Source organism: Daldinia childiae (genome assembly GCF_008694065.1).
Source record: "Daldinia childiae strain JS-1345 chromosome Unknown Scaffold6, whole genome shotgun sequence".
In the NCBI taxonomy this organism is placed as follows: domain Eukaryota; kingdom Fungi; phylum Ascomycota; class Sordariomycetes; order Xylariales; family Hypoxylaceae; genus Daldinia; species Daldinia childiae.
The window spans coordinates 1,319,158-1,340,971 of NW_022984647.1; the positions used below are offsets into that span (position 1 = coordinate 1,319,158).

At 47.1% G+C, this 21,814-nt stretch overlaps 2 protein-coding genes across 2 annotated transcripts; both read left to right on the forward strand.

Moving 5' to 3' along the window:
• GL218_06276 (uncharacterized protein) lies at positions 1–4,646 on the forward strand (the record flags this gene model as incomplete). Its single annotated transcript, XM_033582983.1, has 3 exons — positions 1–955; positions 1,160–2,954; positions 3,005–4,646. 3 exons carry the CDS (start codon positions 1–3, stop codon positions 4,644–4,646), a joined length of 4,392 nt encoding a protein of 1,463 aa, XP_033434119.1.
• A 5,014-nt stretch (positions 4,647–9,660) lies between these two features.
• GL218_06277 (Regulatory protein LEU3) lies at positions 9,661–12,065 on the forward strand (the record flags this gene model as incomplete). The annotated part of the gene is made up of 3 exons (XM_033582984.1): positions 9,661–9,863; positions 10,001–11,691; positions 11,773–12,065. 3 exons carry the CDS (start codon positions 9,661–9,663, stop codon positions 12,063–12,065), a joined length of 2,187 nt encoding a protein of 728 aa, XP_033434118.1.
• Positions 12,066–21,814: the final 9,749 nt, after the last annotated feature.

The window sequence follows — 21,814 nt, forward strand, 5'->3', positions numbered from 1 at the left end:
ATGGAGTCCGAGTCTTTCTACAAAGATGATACCCCAGAGGTTGAAAGGCTAAATCGAGCACCTATACTAGATCGAAGTCGACAAACTTTTGACGAAAGCGGGGATGCTGGCAAACAGGCATTTCGAGGCCTGGAGGGAACTAGATCTATAGGGAAGCTAGCAAATGGCGATACAACAGAGAAGGAAGCCATGGATCCCTCCGCACCAAAGAGACAAGGAACACTGAATGCGCCAGTAAAGCGCCCAACGTGGGCAGACGACCGGTCACCGTTGCAAAGGCTCGAGCTGACCCTCGATAGCATCACCAAGGAAGAGAAACGAGCCCGTGTAGAAGCTGCTGAGCATCGCGCAAGAGAACGAGCAGCGCGGAAAGAAAGTGTTTCAATTCAAGAGAGGCTTCAACTTCTACCGGAGCGTCAGACTAGTCAGCCGTCTCGGTCTAGAGATCGGCGTCAATCCGACGCCCGGCCAGAAGAACAGCGTGCAGTTGTTGCAGATCCAGTACCGGCGCAGCCATCAGTGGCCGCATCCCACGGGCCTTTGACTCGTAGCCCCCCAGAAGAAGCCAGACAGCCATCCGATCAATTTCCACGCTCACAAATTCCAGTTGCTAGGAATCGCAATATCACAACAGCTGAGAAGGCTGGTATACCCCAAGGTAACCTAAGTTTTCGTGAGAGAGCTGCTAAAAACGATATCAATCTACCAAGAGATGCAGAGAGTAGTTCACCAACGTCGCCTATTACTCCAGTGAGCGGAGGCTTTTCTCTCACTCGTAGCGGAAGCAACAAGCTTAAGAAGAACCCTCCCGGTGACCCCTGGTATAGCGCGCGTAAGGAGGCCGAGGAAAGATCAACAGCTCCGTACAGACGCAATTCGCAAAAAGAGCGATCAAATGAAGTGCCTAGAGATGTGAGCATCCCGCTAGGAACTGTCAAGCCTGGAAATGAGATAGGTACGAGGATGCCTATTTCGCCAGAGTATAATGAAAGGCCACCAGCAAGAGGTAAGCAGCTAAAACAAGAAGAATATAAAGAACCTCTAGTTCAACAGAAAGGACCTGCAGCCGCGGTTGCGCTTGGCCGATCTGAGTCCGTAAGGAATAATCCAAACACACTACCATCACAGCACCCTTATCAAACCCCAGTACGTAATATAGAAGACCCGCCGGCACCTGTTAGGAATGTTGTGAAATCTGTTACATTTCCGGATCGGAAACATGAGGCACAGATGTTCGAAGAGGACGATTACGATTCGGATATGAGCGATCATAAACTCGGTATCCATGACTACATGTATCGGAGTAAGCTCAAGCCTGGTCGAGGGATATATCAGCCACCGAAGTACTTAGAGGAATGGAAGAAGGCTACAGTTGGAACGCTGGCAGGTCCTTTACTAGACCTAAGTGAAGGGCCTAACCCTATTACTGAAAAGAGTATGCCATGGTGGGAGAGTCCTCCTAGCAGTAAGCGTAGAGCTAGTACAACGACGCGACCACTACCTGAGGCCCTCGAAGACCCTTATGATGATACCAAAGGTCCGACAAGGTTTAAACCAGCATTATATCTCAAATGCGGACCGCTGCTACGTTACTGTGGCCTTCGTTACGAAAAGCCACTAGCACAAGCAAACCGTAACGACGAGGTTTCTAACCTAGAGATATGGAGAGGTAGCGTCATGATCGTCACACAAGACTCGGAGTCGTCATATGACATCCCTCCGATCCTACGGCTCTTTGTCCAGCCTATTGAACTCCTCCCACCTCCTCCCGTAGAGCTACGTGGGGAACAGACTCTTCCACCAGAGTATGTGGACCCAATCGCCGGCATACCGAAGCTCGGTAGGCGGGGAGAAACACTATACGTACGGCCGGTGGAACACCTAGAAGAAGCTAAGGATGTTTCGAGATTGGAGCCAGATGATGGTCTATTCGAAATCACCAGGACTGCCCCAGACTTCAGCAACGGGCCTGATCCTCCGGGTTCTTTTACTAGTCGTAAAAGACGGACGCAGGTTGACGGAGAGAAGCTGGGGAAGTACAAGGATGTTCGTGGGTTCCGACTGCATGCGGAACGAGGCCACACGTTCTGGAGATTCAATATTGAAGTCGAACTCCGAGACTATCAACAGAGAATAGCGTACCGCATTAACCGTGGCCCTGCCATGAGCTTCTGGGTGCCCCCTCGGGGCGAGTCGATGAATATTATGTTCTACAGTTGCAATGGGTTTAGCTTGAGTGTGAACCCAGATGACTTCAGCGGGCCAGATCCCATGTGGCGTGATGTGCTCAATAATCATCAAACCAGACCGTTTCACGTCATGCTTGGAGGCGGAGATCAGCTTTACAATGATGCTATCATGCGAGAAAGCCCTCATTTTCATAACTGGCTAGATATTAAGAATCCTCTGCACAAAAACAACGCGCCGTTAATACCGGAGTTGCAAGATGAGATGGAAACGTTCTATCTAAATAGGTATATGATGTGGTTCTCTCAAGGGTTGTTCGGCTTGGCAAATTGCCAAATTCCCATGGTCAATATGTATGATGATCATGACATTATAGATGGCTTTGGTTCCTATCCCCACCACTTCATGAAGTCCCCAGTATTTAGCGGCTTGGGCAATGTTGCATTTAAATACTATATGCTCTTCCAGCACCAGAGCTTACCAGATGAAACCGAAACGACTGAACCGAGCTGGATTCTAGGTGTTAAACCAGGGCCTTACATCCGCGAGTTAAGCCGCAGTACGTTCATGTTCCTGGGATCTAAGATTGCGCTGCTCGCGGTTGATTGTCGGACTGAGCGTACAAGAGACGACGTCTTGCGGGAAAACACGTGGAAGAAGCTTATGGACCGTTGTTATGATGAGATTGTCAGGGGCAAGACGCAGCATCTGCTCGTTCTCCTGGGGGTTCCAATTGCCTATCCTCGGTTAGTATGGCTAGAGAACATGTAAGTTTCAACCCTGCGCAAATTCAATACAAGGGTGCTGACATCTTTAGCTTGACTTCACGATTGATGGATCCTATCAAAGCCCTTGGAAAAGCGGGCATGCTGGGCAATTTCCTCAACCGCTTCGACGGAGGCGTTGAAGTTCTCGACGATCTTGATGACCACTGGACAGCTAAGAACCATAAGGATGAGCGAAGAGTCGTTATCGAGGACCTCCAGGATCTCGCTGCGGACAAGTCTATTCGCGTGACGATTCTAAGCGGCGATGTGCATCTAGCCGCTATCGGCCAGTTCTACTCGAACCCTAAACAGGAGCTTGCTAAACACAACGACTTCCGCTATATGCCTAACATCGTCTCATCTGCCATTGCCAACACACCGCCTCCTGACATCATGGCCGACATACTCAATAAACGGAACAAGATTCATCATTTCGACAAGGAGACCGACGAGGACATGATTCCTATCTTTACCAATGGAGTAGACGGAAAGCCGCGTAACAACAAGCGTCTCCTCCCCCATCGTAACTGGTGCTCCATCCGTGAGTACGTGCCCGGGCAGACACCGCCACCCACACCACCACCAGAGGACTACGAAATGACCCCCGAGGGCACTCCACCAGGCAGTCGGGGCGGTCTGTTCCGTAGATTCTCATCGAAAAGGAAAGGTTCTGTTCTCCGCAAGGACGGACCTCGCGACCCCGCGGACCGTTCACGTCCGCCCGTCTCCGGCAGCGGCTTCCTACGCTCGCTCTCCCGCCGCGCTTCTACCAGCGGCGGATCGCGCCCAGGCGGACTCTTGCGCACCCTCTCGCTCGGCCGCGTCGACAACTCCCGCCCGCGTGGTAACGGCAGCGGCAGCATCTTTGGCCGTCGGAGGAACAGCTTTGACAGGCCCGATGACGGCGGCATCAATGGTGGCTGGGGCCCTGACAGCGAGGAGGACGACGAGGAGGCCATGTACGAAGCGTCACGGGCCCGGCGCGCTCGCGCTACGACTATGACTGCCGCACCGATTCGGCCGGCTGTATATGCTCCAGCTGCACCAGATTACTACGGGGAAGGGAGCTCCAGCGCGAACATGGGCCGGATGCGCGGCGGAGGCGTGGAGCGCAATGATGAGTACGAAGTCGGCGACGACTCGTACTTCACGGCCAAGTCGCCGCGCCGCGCGTTCACGCAGCCAACTAGGGGCGAGCACGGAGGCACAGGCGGGTTTAGTAATAACTACAGCACTTACGACGACAACCCCAGCTCGGAGTGGGACGCGCCGCCGCGGCCGCGGCCATTTCACCGCACGCCGACGGGGCTCACCGCGAAGCAACTGCAGGCAGCAGGGGGCGCGGCGAAATTCGAAGTCGACCTGCAAGGTGGACTGGACGTATGTCTCAACGTGGAGGTCAACGCGCGCGACCCGGCGGGCATCACGGTGCCGTATCGATTGCTGGTTCCGAGACTGTGGTACGAGTACGAGGGCGAGGACGCAGGCGTCGGTGCGGATACGGAGAGCCAGACCGAGCTTGATCAGGATCAGGGGTATGAGCAGGGACAGGGACAGTCGCGGACCTTGTACGATGATATGATTGGTGATGAGGAAGAGGAAGAAGAAGAGGAGAGGCCGCAGAAGGGTGTGTTGAAGCGCTTGTTTAGCGGACGGGGAAGTCAGTATAGGGCGAGGAGGGAGTCGTCTTAGGGAACGCTGAGAAGCTGGAATTTGCTTGTAGGGATCCTTGTTCTAAGGGCTGTTCTCATGTTTTCTTCAACCCCTTTTTTTTCGCATCGTAATACCTGGTCGGAGGGATGGGGAAAAGTTTCTATTTACACTTTGTCAGCAGCAGATACTTTCACGCAGGAAAGGGGTTTTGTGTTTTGTGCGTTTATTTTATATTTATTCTGCCGTCTGGATACCAGGTAGGTTAGGTGCGCACGCAAACACATGGAATTGGTTTGGTTTACTATGGAAAGGCGAAGGGATGGAAGAAAGGAAACTAGTTCATTGTTAATCGCAGGCAGTGTTGTTTGGCCTTGCTAGATTAGGGCTCGATTTGATTTCGCCCGAGGGATGGGTTTACGAGTTATGACGTTCAGAGAGATGGCAGCGCTACGAATTGCACGTATTTGGGCTAAGGGGGCTTGCAAATTGAAGTTGACGGTGGCTGGCTGGCTAGTTGGCTGGATTGCTTTATGTATCATACGTACCTAAGGTACGTTAGGTACTGTACTTGGATGCCGTGGCTGAAATACAAAGTTACCGTCTACCTGTCATGAATTACTAAAGAAGCTTTATTTATGCCTAGCGGTTGTGCCTTGTGCCTGGTGCCGGTGTTTCGTGTTGTTTCTGACTTTTCTCTTCGGGGTATATCACTATTTAGACTACTTGTCGACCAATTCAGATGAGTATAGGAGCCGGTCGGTACCTTGGAAGTATGACTCAACCTTGCTTCAACGCTTCAACTCCTATCATAACATCCCTACAACAACTAAATATAAAACTACCTGTGATGGGAGAACAGTAGGATTCGACGGTTTTAGTATCTTATTAACGTTTAGATCTTTCTACCATAGTCCCTAAGCAAAGTGCTCAATATATTACGAAGGTGTTACGAAGCCCAATTCACCCCTAAAACAGCATTGACATTCAAATATCCAAGCCACTCAGCTCAACAAGAAAATCTTCCTCAAATATATAGTTAAGTTAGCTGTAAGTGGTCTGACGTCTTTTTCTGTTTCAATATACCTAATATATTCCGTACATTTCGAGCCGGACTATTTCTAAGGGGCCAATTCATAACGAGATCAGACCCAACGAACCTTTTTTTTATCTTTATGTGAAACGGATAGTCTGCTATTGAATCGTTCAGGTTGGGATCCAAAGTCCAGTCTTACTAGTCCTACCGCTAAGGATATATAAGTTACATTTAGCAACCTACTCCTTCACATACGACCATAGGATCTGGAGAACTCGGGATCCCGTCCGCTCTCCCCTCGATAAACCGGATACCGCCGGACCAGTAGTTGGGTCGGTGACGACCAGCGAATCCCCGGTGTTGTATGTTTCTTTTTTTATGTTTTCTATGATTCTTTCTTTTTTATGATATGCTTCGTTGATACACCGGGGATGGATCTGACAAAAAAGGGAGGTGATGATGGAAAGCAACATCAAAAATAGAATCCCTCGGACCGGAATCGAACCGGTGACTTTTCGGTATACAATCTTCACAATTACAGCCGAACGCCATAACCAACTAGACTACCAAGGGTGACATTAAGAGCTTTGCCCTTTAGTATAGCTTATGTGTTGTGTTGTGTTGATTTCGAGCTCTAGTAGAGTTCTGAGGTTGAACCGTATTATCTTGAGGACGTGGGTCGAGATAGGGTATTCAAGTTGATGCCAAGGTGTAATAGTGGATCAGACCGAGCCACTGGGATGCGTAAGACAGCTCGATGAGGTACAATGGTAAACAATATCGGTGAAGGATAGAGGAGGAATGCGTATATACCCCGAGGGTGCACGCCGAGTAATACGTTGATGGTACCGTGTTATCTATTGTACGTGGTTAGTCTAAAATGTCAAAGCACATCGACCCGGTATACGCTTCTTCAATCTCGATATAAACTAGGTGGTTAAACACGTTAACCTTTGCATCTTCGTCTCATTGGAGAAGGACGTTTCATGGGTAATACCATCTTCGATCCCACTTGAGTAGAATTCTCGAAAAAGCGGTCGAAGCTACAATATGCGGAATGTAACATAAGTTGGTCGAACATTCGACACGTTCGATTCCAAAACTCAATAGAGCTTCTAGTATAGTAGGGGCATCCTATTTTGGCGACGCGCATGTCCCGTATGTGCTAGTCAGCCTTATTACGACTACTTGTAGCATCAAGTCCTATCAAAGCTACCTTCGCATACCTGCATCCGGGTCCATAAGGTCGCTTATTCTGAAAACATCTAGGACCACATTCGCTGCGGGGGCCCGATCGATAACCATCAATTGGTATTGTCGGTCCGTCCATAAAGCTCTCAGTACGTGTGAGTGCTACATTAAGAAAGTCGGGATCTTCGTTACACTGCGGACCGGAGCGTAGCTCATAGGGCCGGGGACGAAATCCGAGAACGAGAGGCGGAAGCACATGCTTGATCTTCAATTTCCACTTACATTTTCTGATGAATAACTGGTGTGTTTCACGAGCAAAGACGCCAGTGTGGAAACCCTAATATAACGACGAACCAGTTTAGAGGACCTCCCTAACTCAAGTGTTAGGCGCCAGCAACCCGTTTCGTTTGATTCACCTCGCATGCATGTAGGAAATACGTGTAAGGTCCAAAGAGCGGAGAGAACGGCAAAAGGTTGCTAATCCAGACTTATCCGATTAAGGGTCATTTTAAAGATGACTTGACTTGACTCGTGAAGTGGCCCCCATGTAGCTCTTGAGATTGGAGACCCACGTCAGGCGGGAAATAGCTAGGTAGCAGCAGCTACAAAAGCATGGCTGAAGGCTGCATAGCACTAGTATGGCAGCAATGTGGCGATTTAAGCAGCCCGGTAGGTCTACTCCGAGTATGCATCATCGAAACCAAAGATAATGATATGTGACTTGGGCTCGGCATGCTGCGATATGTATCACGCATACAAAACCTAGTCTAGCCGAAAGTAGTGGAAGTAGTGGAAGTAGTGGAGGGTCTCGGCATATGAGAGATCAGCCCTCATCTCAACATACCCGTCCATTCCGTTCCTGGGAACTGAAAGGGTATGACTGTACCCTCATGCACTTAGCAAGAGTCCTAATAAATCAGGATTGCCTATACCACTAGGGTTTGAGGACAAGATTCTCCACATGCTTTTTTTTTTAAGTCATGCCGCTGTTGCGTCTACGACGTTCAAGGACCGTGGGATCTAAAAACGGTTGAGCTGTAGCTGCGGACGAGATCTCAATAGGACCTTCTGGAAAGATTGTCAAAACGAAGCTCGTATTGAGCTTAATTGAACATAGACACGTACGGTTCACTTGTCTCTCAGATGGTTTTCTCACCATAACTTCGTTGATCGACGCCGGGGCAACTGTATACGATTTGGTTAAAGGTGGCTTCAACGGTGGTCGAAGTTTACCCTTGACCAGTTCTCGGTGCACGTGTCCGGGCTGATGCTCAGTCGACATTTTGACCTTTCCTACTCGGACACACAAAAAACACACGTCTTTTATTTTTGTACGTGATTCTAAGTTTAATGCGGTGGTAGTCCTATGTGGTAGGCTTAGAATTATATGATTTTTAATATGTAGTATACACGTAAGAAGTGGTTTGTATAGCGTTGAATGCGATGGTAGGATAATAATGATAGGATGATAGGATGATAATTGATAATAGGTGGAACCAAAGAGCGGCCGATTATACTTCGGTTAAATGTGCACGGACCGAGCATTTTCTCTCTTTGTTGCCTGGCAGCCTGGTACATAAGCGTCTTCTGATAGCGCTGGTGGCTTGTCTATTTTAGGTAAGAACTAAATGGGACATTTTGACCTACCATAACTCTTCTGGGTCGAGCCGAAGCTGTTTGTAGCTGTTTGTAGCTATTTGTAGCTATTTGTAGCTATCTCGATTGTGTGACAATTCGAATCAGTTGATCAATTGAAATATTCTTAACATTTAGAATAGAAAATATTACAGAAGAAAAGAGAGAGATCTTTTTTTTTTCTTTACTTGGAGTCAATTGGAAAATTGTAAAGACCTTGCGAAGCGAATATAATACTGAAATGGTGTTTCCTTGACTACCAGGGATTCTCATTTGAAGAAAACAAATTGGGGTAAGAGCACCTGATCACTTAGACCGGGATTACCTTCCTAGACAAGTATTCCGTTGGCCAAGATGGGTAAAGTGTGACCTTGTTACCCCTCATTTTTACTCGTCGATGGAAGGCGGCCAAGGGAAGTCTTATGCAAGTTGTATGCAGTTGACGGCTTGAGATGGATGGAGCTTTACACAATGAACAACTCATTCTTTCATTATAAGACCCATGATTTGTTGTTTAGGTACCTCCTCACTTTAGGTAATGTAGGTACCTGACCCTACGTGCATTCTTGCATTCTTGCATTCTTGCATTCCGATACTTATGACCTTTTGAGATTGATACCAATTAGTCCAATCTCTTTGGTCAATTGAAAACTATCAGCGTCTAATGAGATTTCAAGCTTACGATACGAAGGTAGTGGTTGATTCTTAAAACAGATTTGACAAAAGTCAAACTATATTCTTAATTTTTCTTTACCTAACTATTTTGCCCTTACCTGCTTTCACCTTACCCTTACTTGTTGTTCTTTCTATATTAGTATCTAAAGGTATCCAGTATCCAGTATTCAGTGTCCCTGTATCCACTTTCCAGCGTATTGCCCGCCACCCCGCGTTAGCGGCAAAAAAAAAACGAACAACTTTTTTTTTTTTCGTTGTCAAGTCAGAGGAGCCGCAAGTCGCCTCTCCCACTCAAATTTCTACTCATATCCCCTTATCGCTATTAGCCCAGACCCCTCCAATTACTCAATTCCGTGATCGGTCTCGGAACTTCGACGTAAAGCAAAGCTGAGCAAAACTCAGCCTCGGCCGGTGCAGCGGGCACGGAGCCATACGGAGCAAAGAAATTACCTCAAATTCACAGCTTGTCATATTCGTCGCGTTCAATTGGATTGATATAATTAGTCAATTGAAGAGTGCATGGATGGCCACACAGTTGTCGGCGCCGTTTCGGCGCCGTCGACGAGCCCTACAAGCCCTGTGAGCGTTCATCGCCATGGCTCTATGAAACGAAAGCGCAGCGAAGGGGGTCTCGGAATAGAAAGCAGTCCCGGTAGCGTTATCGGCGACGAAGATCAGTCTCTCGCCGAACCCGAAAAGAAGAGGCAACCCGGTGTGAAGCGGTATGTCCACGATCCATTCGCATATTATATAATATCTTAACCTCAACATGTATCAATGCTTATACATATATGCATATACATATACACACACACATATATATATACGTGATGACACGTAGCTAACAGTATCTGAATAGAGCGTGTAATGAATGTAGGCAGCAGAAATTGAGGTGCGATGTTGTCCAAGAACCATTTCAGAGCTGTTCGAGGTGTAATCGTCTAAAACTCGAGTGCAAGATCGAGTCTAATTTCAAACGAATTGGCAAGAGGTCGAAACATGCTGAGATGGAAAAAGAAATCGATCGGTTACGTCGCAAGATAGCCCAAGCCAAAGCTCAGGGCTTTGTAATTGACGATGACGAAGACCTGCAATCTCAATTGCAATCCCCCGTCGCAAATAGTGCGTATTCGCATACCCGAAATCCTTCGCTCATGGGATCCGATGAAGCTGTTACGTCCCTTCTGACTCTCAAGCGAGGAGGGTCGTATAGCCTAGCCGCAACCCATTATGCCTATGAGCTTGAGACAGTGCGGCTGACCGAGCAGGATGTCCACGGCTTGTTCCAGGAATTTTTCAGCTGTTACCATCCGTTTCTACCCTTTTTAAACGAGCATCAGTCCCCTGATTTATATTATCAGCAACATGCCTTACTCTTCTGGACCATCATCGCCATTGCCTCGCGTCGTTACCATGCTAAGCCCAACATATTGCACGAACTGTCAAGCGGCCCTCTGAATAGACTTCTCTGGGGTACCGTAGGCGACGTGCCGAATAGCTACTTCGTCGTTAAGGCCCTTTGCCTATTATGTACTTGGCCTCTACCGACAAGCACAACGACGGCAGATCCAACTCATATTTTATGTGGTGTGATGATGAAAGCTGCCACAGGTATTGGTCTACACCGACCTAACCATACCCAAGATTTCTCCCGCGTATCAGTAGAGCTTAACAAGGACCAGCTTCATGACCGAGTAACGACCTGGGCCGTATGCAACATTGTCGCTCAGTCTATTGGAACCGGCTATGGCCAGCCGGCTACTTCTCTCTACGACTGGACACTAGCAATCCGCCCTGGTGAGGATGGACCCTTCACGCTTTCTCCTGAGCTTGAGGCTAGGTTGAGAATAGAAAGGTTTTGTGATAAAGTCTCGAAGGAAATGTATAGTAATGCAAGCGATCCCAGGGGCGTGGCTGGCGACGAACACAGAGCTATGCTGATGCGAGTGTACCGCCGGGACTTCCAAGAATTACAGACGTCAATCCTTTCGCAGCGTTTATCGCAGATTGTGGAGGTACACTTAACTGCTGCCAATGTCCATCTTCGCCTCGCTGGATTCTTTGATTCCAGCAGTACTCCTGGTTATATGGACGATCTCATGGGCCTATGGCGAGCCATCACAAGCTTTCTAGATCTCCTGTTTCTAGACGCAAACCAGCATATATTAGTATATGCCACTAATTATATCCAACAGATGCTAGTTGCTGCCGGATTTGCTCTACTCAAGTTGATGAGATCGTTCTTTGCTAAAACGATAGACTTCGAAAGGGGAAGAACTCTATTTCATAAAACCATCAATTCCATCCGCAGGACGAGCGTGCTAGACAATGATCTGCAATGGCGGCTAGCAGAGCTTATGGTTCAGATGTGGAATGGCGCACGAATTGACAATAAGAACAACACCTCATTTCACGACGACGACAGCTCTGTTCTTATAGACGATACCTTGCAATTGAAGGTCCGTTGTAGGCATAGCATGAGTCTCGTATTTGACTCTATTTGGCGCTGGAGGGAAGAGTATCAAGCTCAGGGTCGTGGGACACTTGATGGTAAGGCTATTTCCTAATTTCTTTCCTCTCGATTAGTATACCTCGCTCGCATGGCTTGGGGGATTTACTAATATCGAGCAGCTCTTAAACATCCAACTAATCCAGACTCAGGTAATGAGTCTTCCGCGTCTTCCACACATATGGATAGCACATTATTGCCGCATAATAATCTGGCGAATCTGACGACGATGGCCACGAATAATGGCGGCATAACACCAACGGCAAGTCACGGCCTAAGCGCCGGTGCTAATAGTATGATTGGGCTAGGGTATGGAAGTGACGCAAACTATGACTTCTTTGATCCCCAGCATTGGATGCTAGACGGCTTGCTAGATTTTAACTACACCTTCGCTCAGCCTCTAGAAGGAATGTAGGAGGACCTTGGGGAGGATAATAACACTTGAGCAGAACCACCAGATGCTAATAACACTAGCGAACATATGTTCCCGGGATTCAACAGCACCAACCGGATGCTATAGGTCACTTTATGTATGAATTTAAGATCACGGGGAATGAGGGCGTGGTTGAATAATGCGTCCGGTATGTGACTCGCACGGGGGGCAGGCGCAAGAGAAAAATGTTCTTTTCATCTGCCACCTGGTGTGGGCTTTAATTACGTTGAATGCTGGAGTACTATCTCTAGCAGAAATTGATTGCGATTAGGGAGAGACGACTATAGAAGGGCGGTATATAACCCCTCTTCATTGTGCACAATATTGCGAAAGGGGGGGAACTGTATACCAGGAGCGTCGGGGTTTCAGCGTGGATTGCTTTATGTGATATAGTTCTATATATCATGGTCACAGGTCTGTGCATTGATCACGTAGTCAGCATTATTTGGAGCAAAATTTACGAAATTGAAATTGTCACAACTTCATCCAAATGTCATTTCCTTGATACGGGTATGAATTTATGGGAGCTTTGTATGCTATGACTTAGACCCTTTGAGGGATTCGAGCTCATGTATCGTGAGTAAGTCAGGGTTGGTTGCAGTTAATTCTAGGTGCGTGAAAAGAGGATTCTGTGATGCCCCTAATTACATAGTAAGTTGTTCGAATCTACAAGGAGGCTTTAGCTAAAAAATAGAGATATCCAACAAAATAGTCTGAGGTAGTTTACGAAGGAAGGTATCATCTAATCGAAATTACGGATTGGTAAGAATATTCGCTACCGAGGGATACCTGCGTTCCGAGCATTCATCGATGATGTCTAATGTTCTGGTGATTACTGAACAAGCTGGCTTATCGCCGAAGCAGGAAGATCAGCTACGTACGCTAGAAATAATAGCACCCAATCATTCAGTTTGGCAACTGACTAACAACTCCAAGACATCATCGTTCCTCGTCCCCCTTTTTTCCCGGGGTTAGCGGAACTTACCGCACCTTCGTTGCGGCGCGGTGTTTCGGCGCCGGCATAGCGACGCGACGTAACGGCGAGCACATGGCCTTTGCCCGAAACGGAAATTTTCTAAAGGGTGTCATTGATCCTCAGGTAAATGGACACATACACGCATACACGCATACACGCATACATGTTTCAGAGATGTGTGTGGGTGGTCTGGCCTGGACTACTTGTCCACACACACACACACACACACATACACACATACCACTGCCTCTCATGAGCATTGATCTTACTTACGTAGTATGTACATACGTACGAGGTAGGTCACGTAGTAGCCGGATCCTACACAGCCGTGGCGCCGAACGCATTCCTCTGGAGTGACTACCTAGTCGGCAACAACATGGAACTTTTCGAATCTTTTTATGGCCCTCCTCCCCCCTGAGGGGATCGACGGGGGAGGATTTCTCGTACATTAGTTGCATACATATATATAGGTATATATCTACCTAAGCTAAGCTAAGCTAAGCTATGCGCGCAAGTACCGGGTCTGGGATGGGATGGGATAGGATGGGATGATCTCGTCGCCAGTTGGCATGTATGTATTAAGCGCGGATGGTACACACGATACCTGTAAGCTGGGCTAGCTAGCTAGGTAGCTACCAACAACACCAGCACCGCACCCGCACCCAGTCATCGTGCTTCCCGTCTCCAGGTTTCCTAGGACTTCTGACGAGCATACACAGGCTGGTCTAATTTGATGTCCACGCCCTACGTATGTATGCATGCAATACGACGTTTCGCCATCTAACACTATCCCCCGATGGGACGTGGTAGTTTGTAGAAGGATTAGAGAAGATAGAAAGGAAGTTTTACAACTTAGGTGGTATGTATCATTGAGGCCATCCCAACGCCGTCGCTTCTTGGTTTACGTTTAGGGCCCCCAAAAACGTGGCCTAGACCCCCCCGAACGAAATGCTAACTTGGCGGCTAACAACAATTACATACATACCTACCGCGTGCCTCCCGCGAGCTATAGTGCATGTTAGGAGGCTAGGAGTAGAAGGGACCTGAAGATCTAGTCGTTTGCTCAGGGGTTACTTTTAATTTTAGGAGATCTGGATGCTTCGTACCTGCGTTTGCACCAACTGAGCTTTCCTGGTCTAGTTTCTTGTAAGGCTGTTTGTTACATACGGCAGAACAGCGGCGCGGTGCTCCTAGTGTTAGGCAACGTAGTTGAAGAGAACTTTTTTATCCTCTTGGCGGCGAGTTCACTATATACCTAAAGTACGCTAAAAAAGAGAGGCTATCACTTGGCACGTCGTCATTCGTGGTGTTTACGTTAGGCACCTACTTACCTCTCTCTCTCTCGGCTTTTGAAGAAGTATGCTTGTAGTTCGATAGGTATGTAGACGGGCTCTGACTACCTACCTGAGTCCATCCTTAGCTATGTAAGACGCGACGGAGATTAGAAGGTCCCCATGTCCTTTATTAAGGATGGCAAATACATATTTGGACGGCGGGACAAGGCATGGGTGTATTAGAGGCGTGATCCGTGCCTGTGAGAAATTGTCGGGGCAACCTTGGCGACCTCGTGGCAATCCTTGCCAATGCAACGGTTACAAGATGCCTGTTCCCGCCTAAGCGAAATGGGATGCTTCTCATCGTTCCTTTCCATACATACCTATATACAAATCGCTGTTCCGCTCGAGAGGGATGAAAGCTTATGCCATATGTACTATAGCATAGGTAACTACCTCTTAAACTGTGGTAGCAAAGTGTATGTTGTACATGTTCGTTGCGGTTAAGGATGAGGCTAAGAGTGTACATGTTCTGTACAAGGAGTCGCACGACAGCGGTTCTCGATCTCATCTGTTTCAAGAAGCGCCCATGGTAAGTGTTGACTGGGGGAAAGTGGTTAGCTGAGTCAGATTCATTGCTTTTCCCAGCAAAGACACCACATGTTTACACTAGTACGTTTATTCGCCGTTGTACATAGTTCTCCCTTGCGTCAAACTCCTCCTGCATAGTTGTACATAGTAAAGTCGCGTGTAGACACTCAGTGCGGCTCCTTTGATTATATTAGAGTCCTTAATCATTCGCATAGCCTAATGATGGGGTTGGAGATTTGATCATTGGAGTTTCTACCAAGCATTGCCACGTTTGGTAAACAAAGCTATGTATTCGATTCTTAATGAACAATTACGGGGGTGTAGATATATAATATGAAGGGATCCTACTTGATATTATGTTGTAGGTAGGTATGTACTACACATGTATCGTAGTTAAGTAGTTCCCAATTGTATGTAGATGGTTATCTAAGTCCATAGAAGTTCATGTCGATATGAGTACCCGATCTAAACAAGTACACGTGGTGAGCATTCCGAGGAGGCGGACACCTTTGCTGGAGCTAATTAGAACCTAAAAAGTTTCTATATCAGTCTCCACGGACGTAAGCGATGTTTAAAACTTCCCAAAGCGTATCGTACTACAGATGTAAGTGGATATCGGTGAAGATATAAGAAAAAAGTCGCGGTGAGCTTTTACGCGCACAGAGGCAAATCCGCAGTAGCCAGTGGCACGATAAATGATGATCGGGCAAATCTACCGGAAATCTACTTGGCATCGCTTACATAACTGGGAATCAAAGGCAAGAGTTTGCGAAGGCCCCATGCTTGGCTCTTTGCGTCGCCGGTTCGACCCCTAGTTCTGTCATTTTATGCACTAAGTAGTATGTAGTATCGAAACAGCTTCGGGGATACCTTCGATTCTTGAGCATACCAGATTATATTCGTGTCGGGCACGGTGGTTATCGGTAAAGGCCGTACACGTAGATATAAGAAGAGAAAAAGAATATGGCCCCCGAGATTACTGCTTCGGTGACGTATTAGACAGTTATCGAGGTCATGTTTATGTGAGACTTCTATGTATTGTACTACAGAAGCTTCCACTCGTGTCCAGGATGGATTCGATTATTACTAGGTAGAACATCATGCCTACCTCCCTCTTATGTAGGTACCTTAGGTAGATTACCTACTTGTTACTAATCTTCTATATTATGTAGATATACCCCCTTAGCCACCTAGAGAACCATACTTTTACGCAACGACCCCGTGTAGCTAAACCCTTTTAAGTCGAACTTGAACGGAGAACACCCGGCATTTAAATCGCATGATGCACGTACTACCTGCCCTAGCTATGGAGCACGCCGTCGCTGATCAACTATGTGCGGGATACACATAATAAAAAATTGCGGTCGGAACTGATGACTACCGAATACATAAGGAGGGGCCGCTGCGATGTTGCGGCGGTGCTATGTATGAGGTCGGCAGACAAGGCCAGATAGGTCAAGGCCAAGGCTGAATTTGCATCTTCCTCCCTATCCTCATTCTTCATTCGGAACTCGGACAATTCGGAGTACGCTTTGAGTCCATGTTCAGGTCTTGAATCGTGTACCTATCTACGTACACACAAAACGTGAGGTCGGATTCGAGCGGATGGCATGGGTATCCCATTCATATTATATGATTGGCCATTCTCCGCCAGCGAATCATCGGTAATTTTCGGCTCTCCGCCGGATACTTGCAGACAGAGATGCAAAATCCTAATCAAACTTCAACTCAAAGAGGGAAGACGCGTTGGAGGCTAATGTTGCATCATTGTACCTTTTCCCGCCAGAATACGTATTCTACCTAACATAGCCTATCCGCATATCCGCCTATCTGCCTCGCAGTTGTAGTCGAAACCTCTAGAGTACGCGCAATTTTCCATCTCGCTACGGACCCGAGCAACTGGGGATGGGATTCTTGTTTCTGTCTCTCCTTGACTTATTCCCATCCATTAAATGTTTCCCGATACACCCTTTCGCTTCTGTTAGCTGTTTTTGTGTATATCGTCTTGATTCTTAGTGGTGTGTATGAACAGGAATTTGGGGGCCTATAATTATGAAATCCGTCCGTAATCAAATTGGGCAGCACCCAAGGTTCTAAGCCCTAACGAGCAGCACCAACAACCAGATCCTCCTGGGTCTGATAATATATATACTATGTATACTTATACATCCATGCCGCCTTACAATAAGTCATAGGGCTGGCCAATGAATCGGTATGGTGCCGGCTGTCAGCAGTACCGAACGGTTGGTGACCAATCCGAATGACGCACATCGTTGAATATCGAGAGATTCTGACTAGCGGTATTCGGGAAGTCGTAAGCCGTGCTGACGTTGCGTATGTAAATGTATAGCTGCTGGTCTATAGGTATTGTAGCTTCTGGAGGTTTGGTTTCTAACCCCAACTTTCTACTACTTAGGCATCTAAGGATTTACTTTGTTATGCCAATAATATGATTCGTCAGAGCTCATGATGAACTACCCCCCCTAATAGCTCCTTATATGCCTTGAGAACCATACTTTATCTGCGAAATAGGCCACCGGATGAGTAATTTTTCTATTGCGTTCATACGTGCACGGGGAGGGTCGTAGAAAAACTACTGAAGCTTTAACCTTGCCTGTGGCTGCGGGACTGGGGCGTACCCCATTAAATCCCGCGGGAAATACCCTCACGGAAAGTACCCTTATCGTTTGCCACCTGGAGTTCATAATTCCCCCTCCCTTTTTCTTAGAGAGGACCCTTGTCAAGGCAATGGGCTTAGATTAGACAGGGGTCTCATCCATGGGGTGAGTAGCGGCAGTAGATAGCTTATGATGCTCTTCCTTTGGTCTAAGTTTGGGTTAAACAGGCTTCCTTCAGGTCTCTAGAACATCGTACGAATAGGATTTAGAAGGTTAATTTTTAGCCTCAGTTTACGCCGCTTCTATGATGTATGTTAGGAATTACATACGTATCTCCTGCGAATTCGTGGGTTTTGGGTTTTATTCCACAGTCAGCACCTACCTAAAGCGTCCTATGTAGTTGAAGCGGATCTCCCATTGAAGAGATGACCCGTCGAACTACTCTGTGTCTGTTTGATTAAAGTTATCCGGGGGGCGTTACCTAATTGCCAGTTTAAAATTGATAACAAGGATGCCGACTTGAGATTCATGGCGCTGGTAACCCCTGAGCTTGGATTGGCGTGCTCCCGGATGGAGGGCCGACTGTAAGGGGGGTCACTTTGCTATGGAACCATTCTTCCATACCTACGCCTCAAGTTAATGCTATTCCGGCAAGGGGAGGCTCATACGCCGCTTCAATGCCTACCTAAAGCAGTATGAAGATTGCAGAACGTTGATCCTCTTCGGTGATAGAGACTGAAAGAGGCAGAGTAAACAACTAAAACGCGGGCGATACCCACTAGCTAAGAGGCTACGGGTTCCCGGGGAATGTCGCGGAATGCGGGACCAGGACGAAGCTACGAAATCTGATCTAAAGCCGCCGGTACACCAGACATAATCCCCAGTTCGTATTGTTAAGTTAAGCTCAATGGCCATATCGGACCCACGATGAAGCAAGAAAGCATTAACTAACTTAAAAACGTAGTTTTGTGCGAGCATAGCGCCTGTGCGTCTTCCTTCTCAACTCCTTTGATTTTATAGGATAGAATAGGGAGATCTATACTACACTTAAACTTCCCAACTAGTAATTAAGTCCGGATACCGGAAGAGAGTTTTAAGTTGAAAGGCCTAACTAGCCTAGGTATAAGTTAAGATTTGCGTGAAGTTTTATTAGACTATAGGTACCTGAGGGAACATCTCTTTACTAGTACATGAATAGAGCCTTTCTTGAATACACCCCCGAGAATTAATCATTATTCCAATCAACCAATTATAGTTGTTACCCTTAACGCCGTCTGGGCTATAATGGGTTGCTTGTGTGGTAGGGGCGCTCTGCTTGGATATAGGGGCAGGGGATAGAGGTTACCCGCCCCCGGCCCTGAGGTTTCTTTGAGGGGATTGAAATCGGGATCTGACCCTAACTAAGCTTAATACTTTTTACATTGAAGCCTAGGCCCTTCGTATACTGTGTATCCTCCTCGAGAGATGACTAGGTTCTAGTCGTCTAGGCTACCGGCTATTGGACAGAGCCGCGGTTATTTAGACTTGTTGGTTCGAACAAGTCATGCCAAGGTCGCTTACCGTGTGACTACGAATACATTTTGAGGCTCAGATGGTGAATACGGTATAATTACTTTTGCTAGACGCGCGGATGAAGCCGTCCGGCTCGTGGCTAGTCGCAAGGTGAATAAGTACGTTGTGTAAAATGGACTCAGTTGGTGGTCGCTTTCGTATAAACTCGTCGCCTAAATACTGATCTCCCTAGATAGGGCTGATCCAATGGGAGAACAAACACGGGGATTATAAACTAACTAACAGATCTTTTCTATATTCGGACCGGACCGCAGGTTGTTGGTTATTGTTAGTTACCATACGAATTCGCACATATACATTTTGCTCAGCCCTATCGTTTAGAAAACCAGGGACAATATAGCCTTTGTGATCGCTACAATATATGCCGAGTCACCTAAACCTCTATTTAAGGTGCTGACGTCCTGCTATGCGCACACCCTTATTACTACCTGTAAATGATGGGATGACGGGCCGACTGACATTCGAAGCTCAGCTAATTATTCGGTAGGAAACAGCGCTTGGCATCAATTTTAGTCAATTTATGCTAGGTGATCTTACTTACATGTGTATATAGTCCTTATATATCTCAAGTCAGCGTCACGTAACCTTCGGATATGGTAGAGTAGGGCATAGCATTGACATAATGCTGCGATGGTACCGAGGCTGCCTCGACTTTGTACGGGAGAGGTGTGTGGCCGAATATTATTGGTTACCGACAGACTGGAACGACTAATATTTGGTGCGAGGTTAGTGTAAGATTAGCCACTAAGAACCCGCGGTGAACTTGGTCAATGTGCAGTGCCACCTCGTTTTAGGCGCTAAGCGCTTGTGCTTGCAACGTGATCCACCTTTAACCCCACCTAGCCTACCTAACTTGGTATCCACATCACTTATTTGTTCGCACTGTTGTTAATAAAGTTCCCTAAACATGTAAATACTTGTGCAGCCTTGCGGGTTATAAGTCGGGTACATCGCTATAGCCCCCAGCAAAAAAAAACAAAACAAAACAAAAAAGCAGGTATGTATGTGGTATGCATGTATGTATGTATGTATGTACATAGTATGTAAGGTATTCCCCATTTGATAACCCTACCTAACCTATGGGACCCTTCATCCGTCCCCTCCGGCTTGCCGTCATTTGATCGATGTCCCGTCGGCATGTCACAATCTCTTTACACCCACTGCATCATCAAGCCACCCGCTTTCTCTTTTGGGCTCTTGCTCGACGCTCATACATCGGCGCCGAGTCAGCAATGGAGCGCATACAGCGCAAACCATCCATAGAGAATTGCAGCTTTATTATCCATTGTGCGCGTCCCGTACAGTCGGTACCGACAACACATCGTCTTCGTCCTACCACCGGGTTGCATAACGTTGTATAAGCCATCGGCTTTGGGGGGGGGAGGGGGGACGACCGGAGGGAGGAGGTTCTTTCCCACATTTTTCTTTGCCTACCGTCGTGTCTCCGCCGGTAGCCAAAGTTGCCGAATGCTATGCGGGACGATTATCACTCCCGACTGAGCATGTACCTCCGTACCTAGGAATGTACTAGGAGGTAGCGAGAGAGGGTCTCTGAGGTCAACTTACCATTTGGGGGCCTAGTCTTAAAAATCGTATCGAGGTTTTTATCACCCGAGACCCCATTAAAAAAAAAAAGTTGTACTCGAATATGAAGGACCCCTCCTTATCAACGATGTCACCGCACATTGCGCCGTCGTCTTGAGTATATATATACAAATTACATACAACCTGTTCCTAGTCGTTTATTACATGTCGTACACGTGCAACGGTTTGTTAGCGTACCCATGAATAACGCTAATAACCTTATATTGTTGGATCAGAATTGAATAGTTTATCTAGCGGATCTGTATAACGGCATCTTAGGGACGATTTCCCCTGCTTGTGGGCCTGTGGGACAGTAGACGGCTCTAAAGTAGTACACGTAGGTTAGGTAGATATATGCGAAGTATATGTATGTGTATGTGTGTATAGCACCGGGCCGCATCTTAAGTAATTCGTTCGACAATATCTACGACGACGTACGTAGTAAGATACCGACAGAACATTTTTTTACGGGCATTTACAGGCATTAGGTCAGGGCTACATACATTTGTAACATTCGACTTTTATGCATTGGAGAGGTAGGTACTTCTCTTTTTACAAGATGCCGCGATTGGCCGAACTTATTATTCTTATTACATATACTTTTGTACTACCTACCTTGAACTACTTTAGGTATTCAAAGGAGGTGGAAAGGGTCCACTATAACTATCAAAATACACGCACACTTACATAGTACAAGCAGGTTACAGCAGCAGAGCAGGTACGATACTCTGTTTTCAGCTAGGCGGTGTGGGGCAACGGGGGGGCACTGCGCCCCCATTTTTTGCATCAACTCAGCCCATATTCAACATGCCCCAGTCCAGTTCAATCAACCCCCCCTTCTCATAAAATTCTATTTTACATACTACAATCTGAACTTCTCATGGATATGGGACTTACCCGCAAATCCACATCCCACATCCTATATCCTAACTCACCCGATTCGAACATCGAATCGTTTCACACTTTACCCTTGTCTCCTCTCCATTCTCCATTCCCCATTCTCCATTAAAGGGACCCCAAATTCCCTAAGGGATCACTAATACGTATATAGGAATTCCAAATTTCAACTTGCTTGCTTGCACACCGTCTCGGCTTGAGGTTCGCTCATTAACGGGT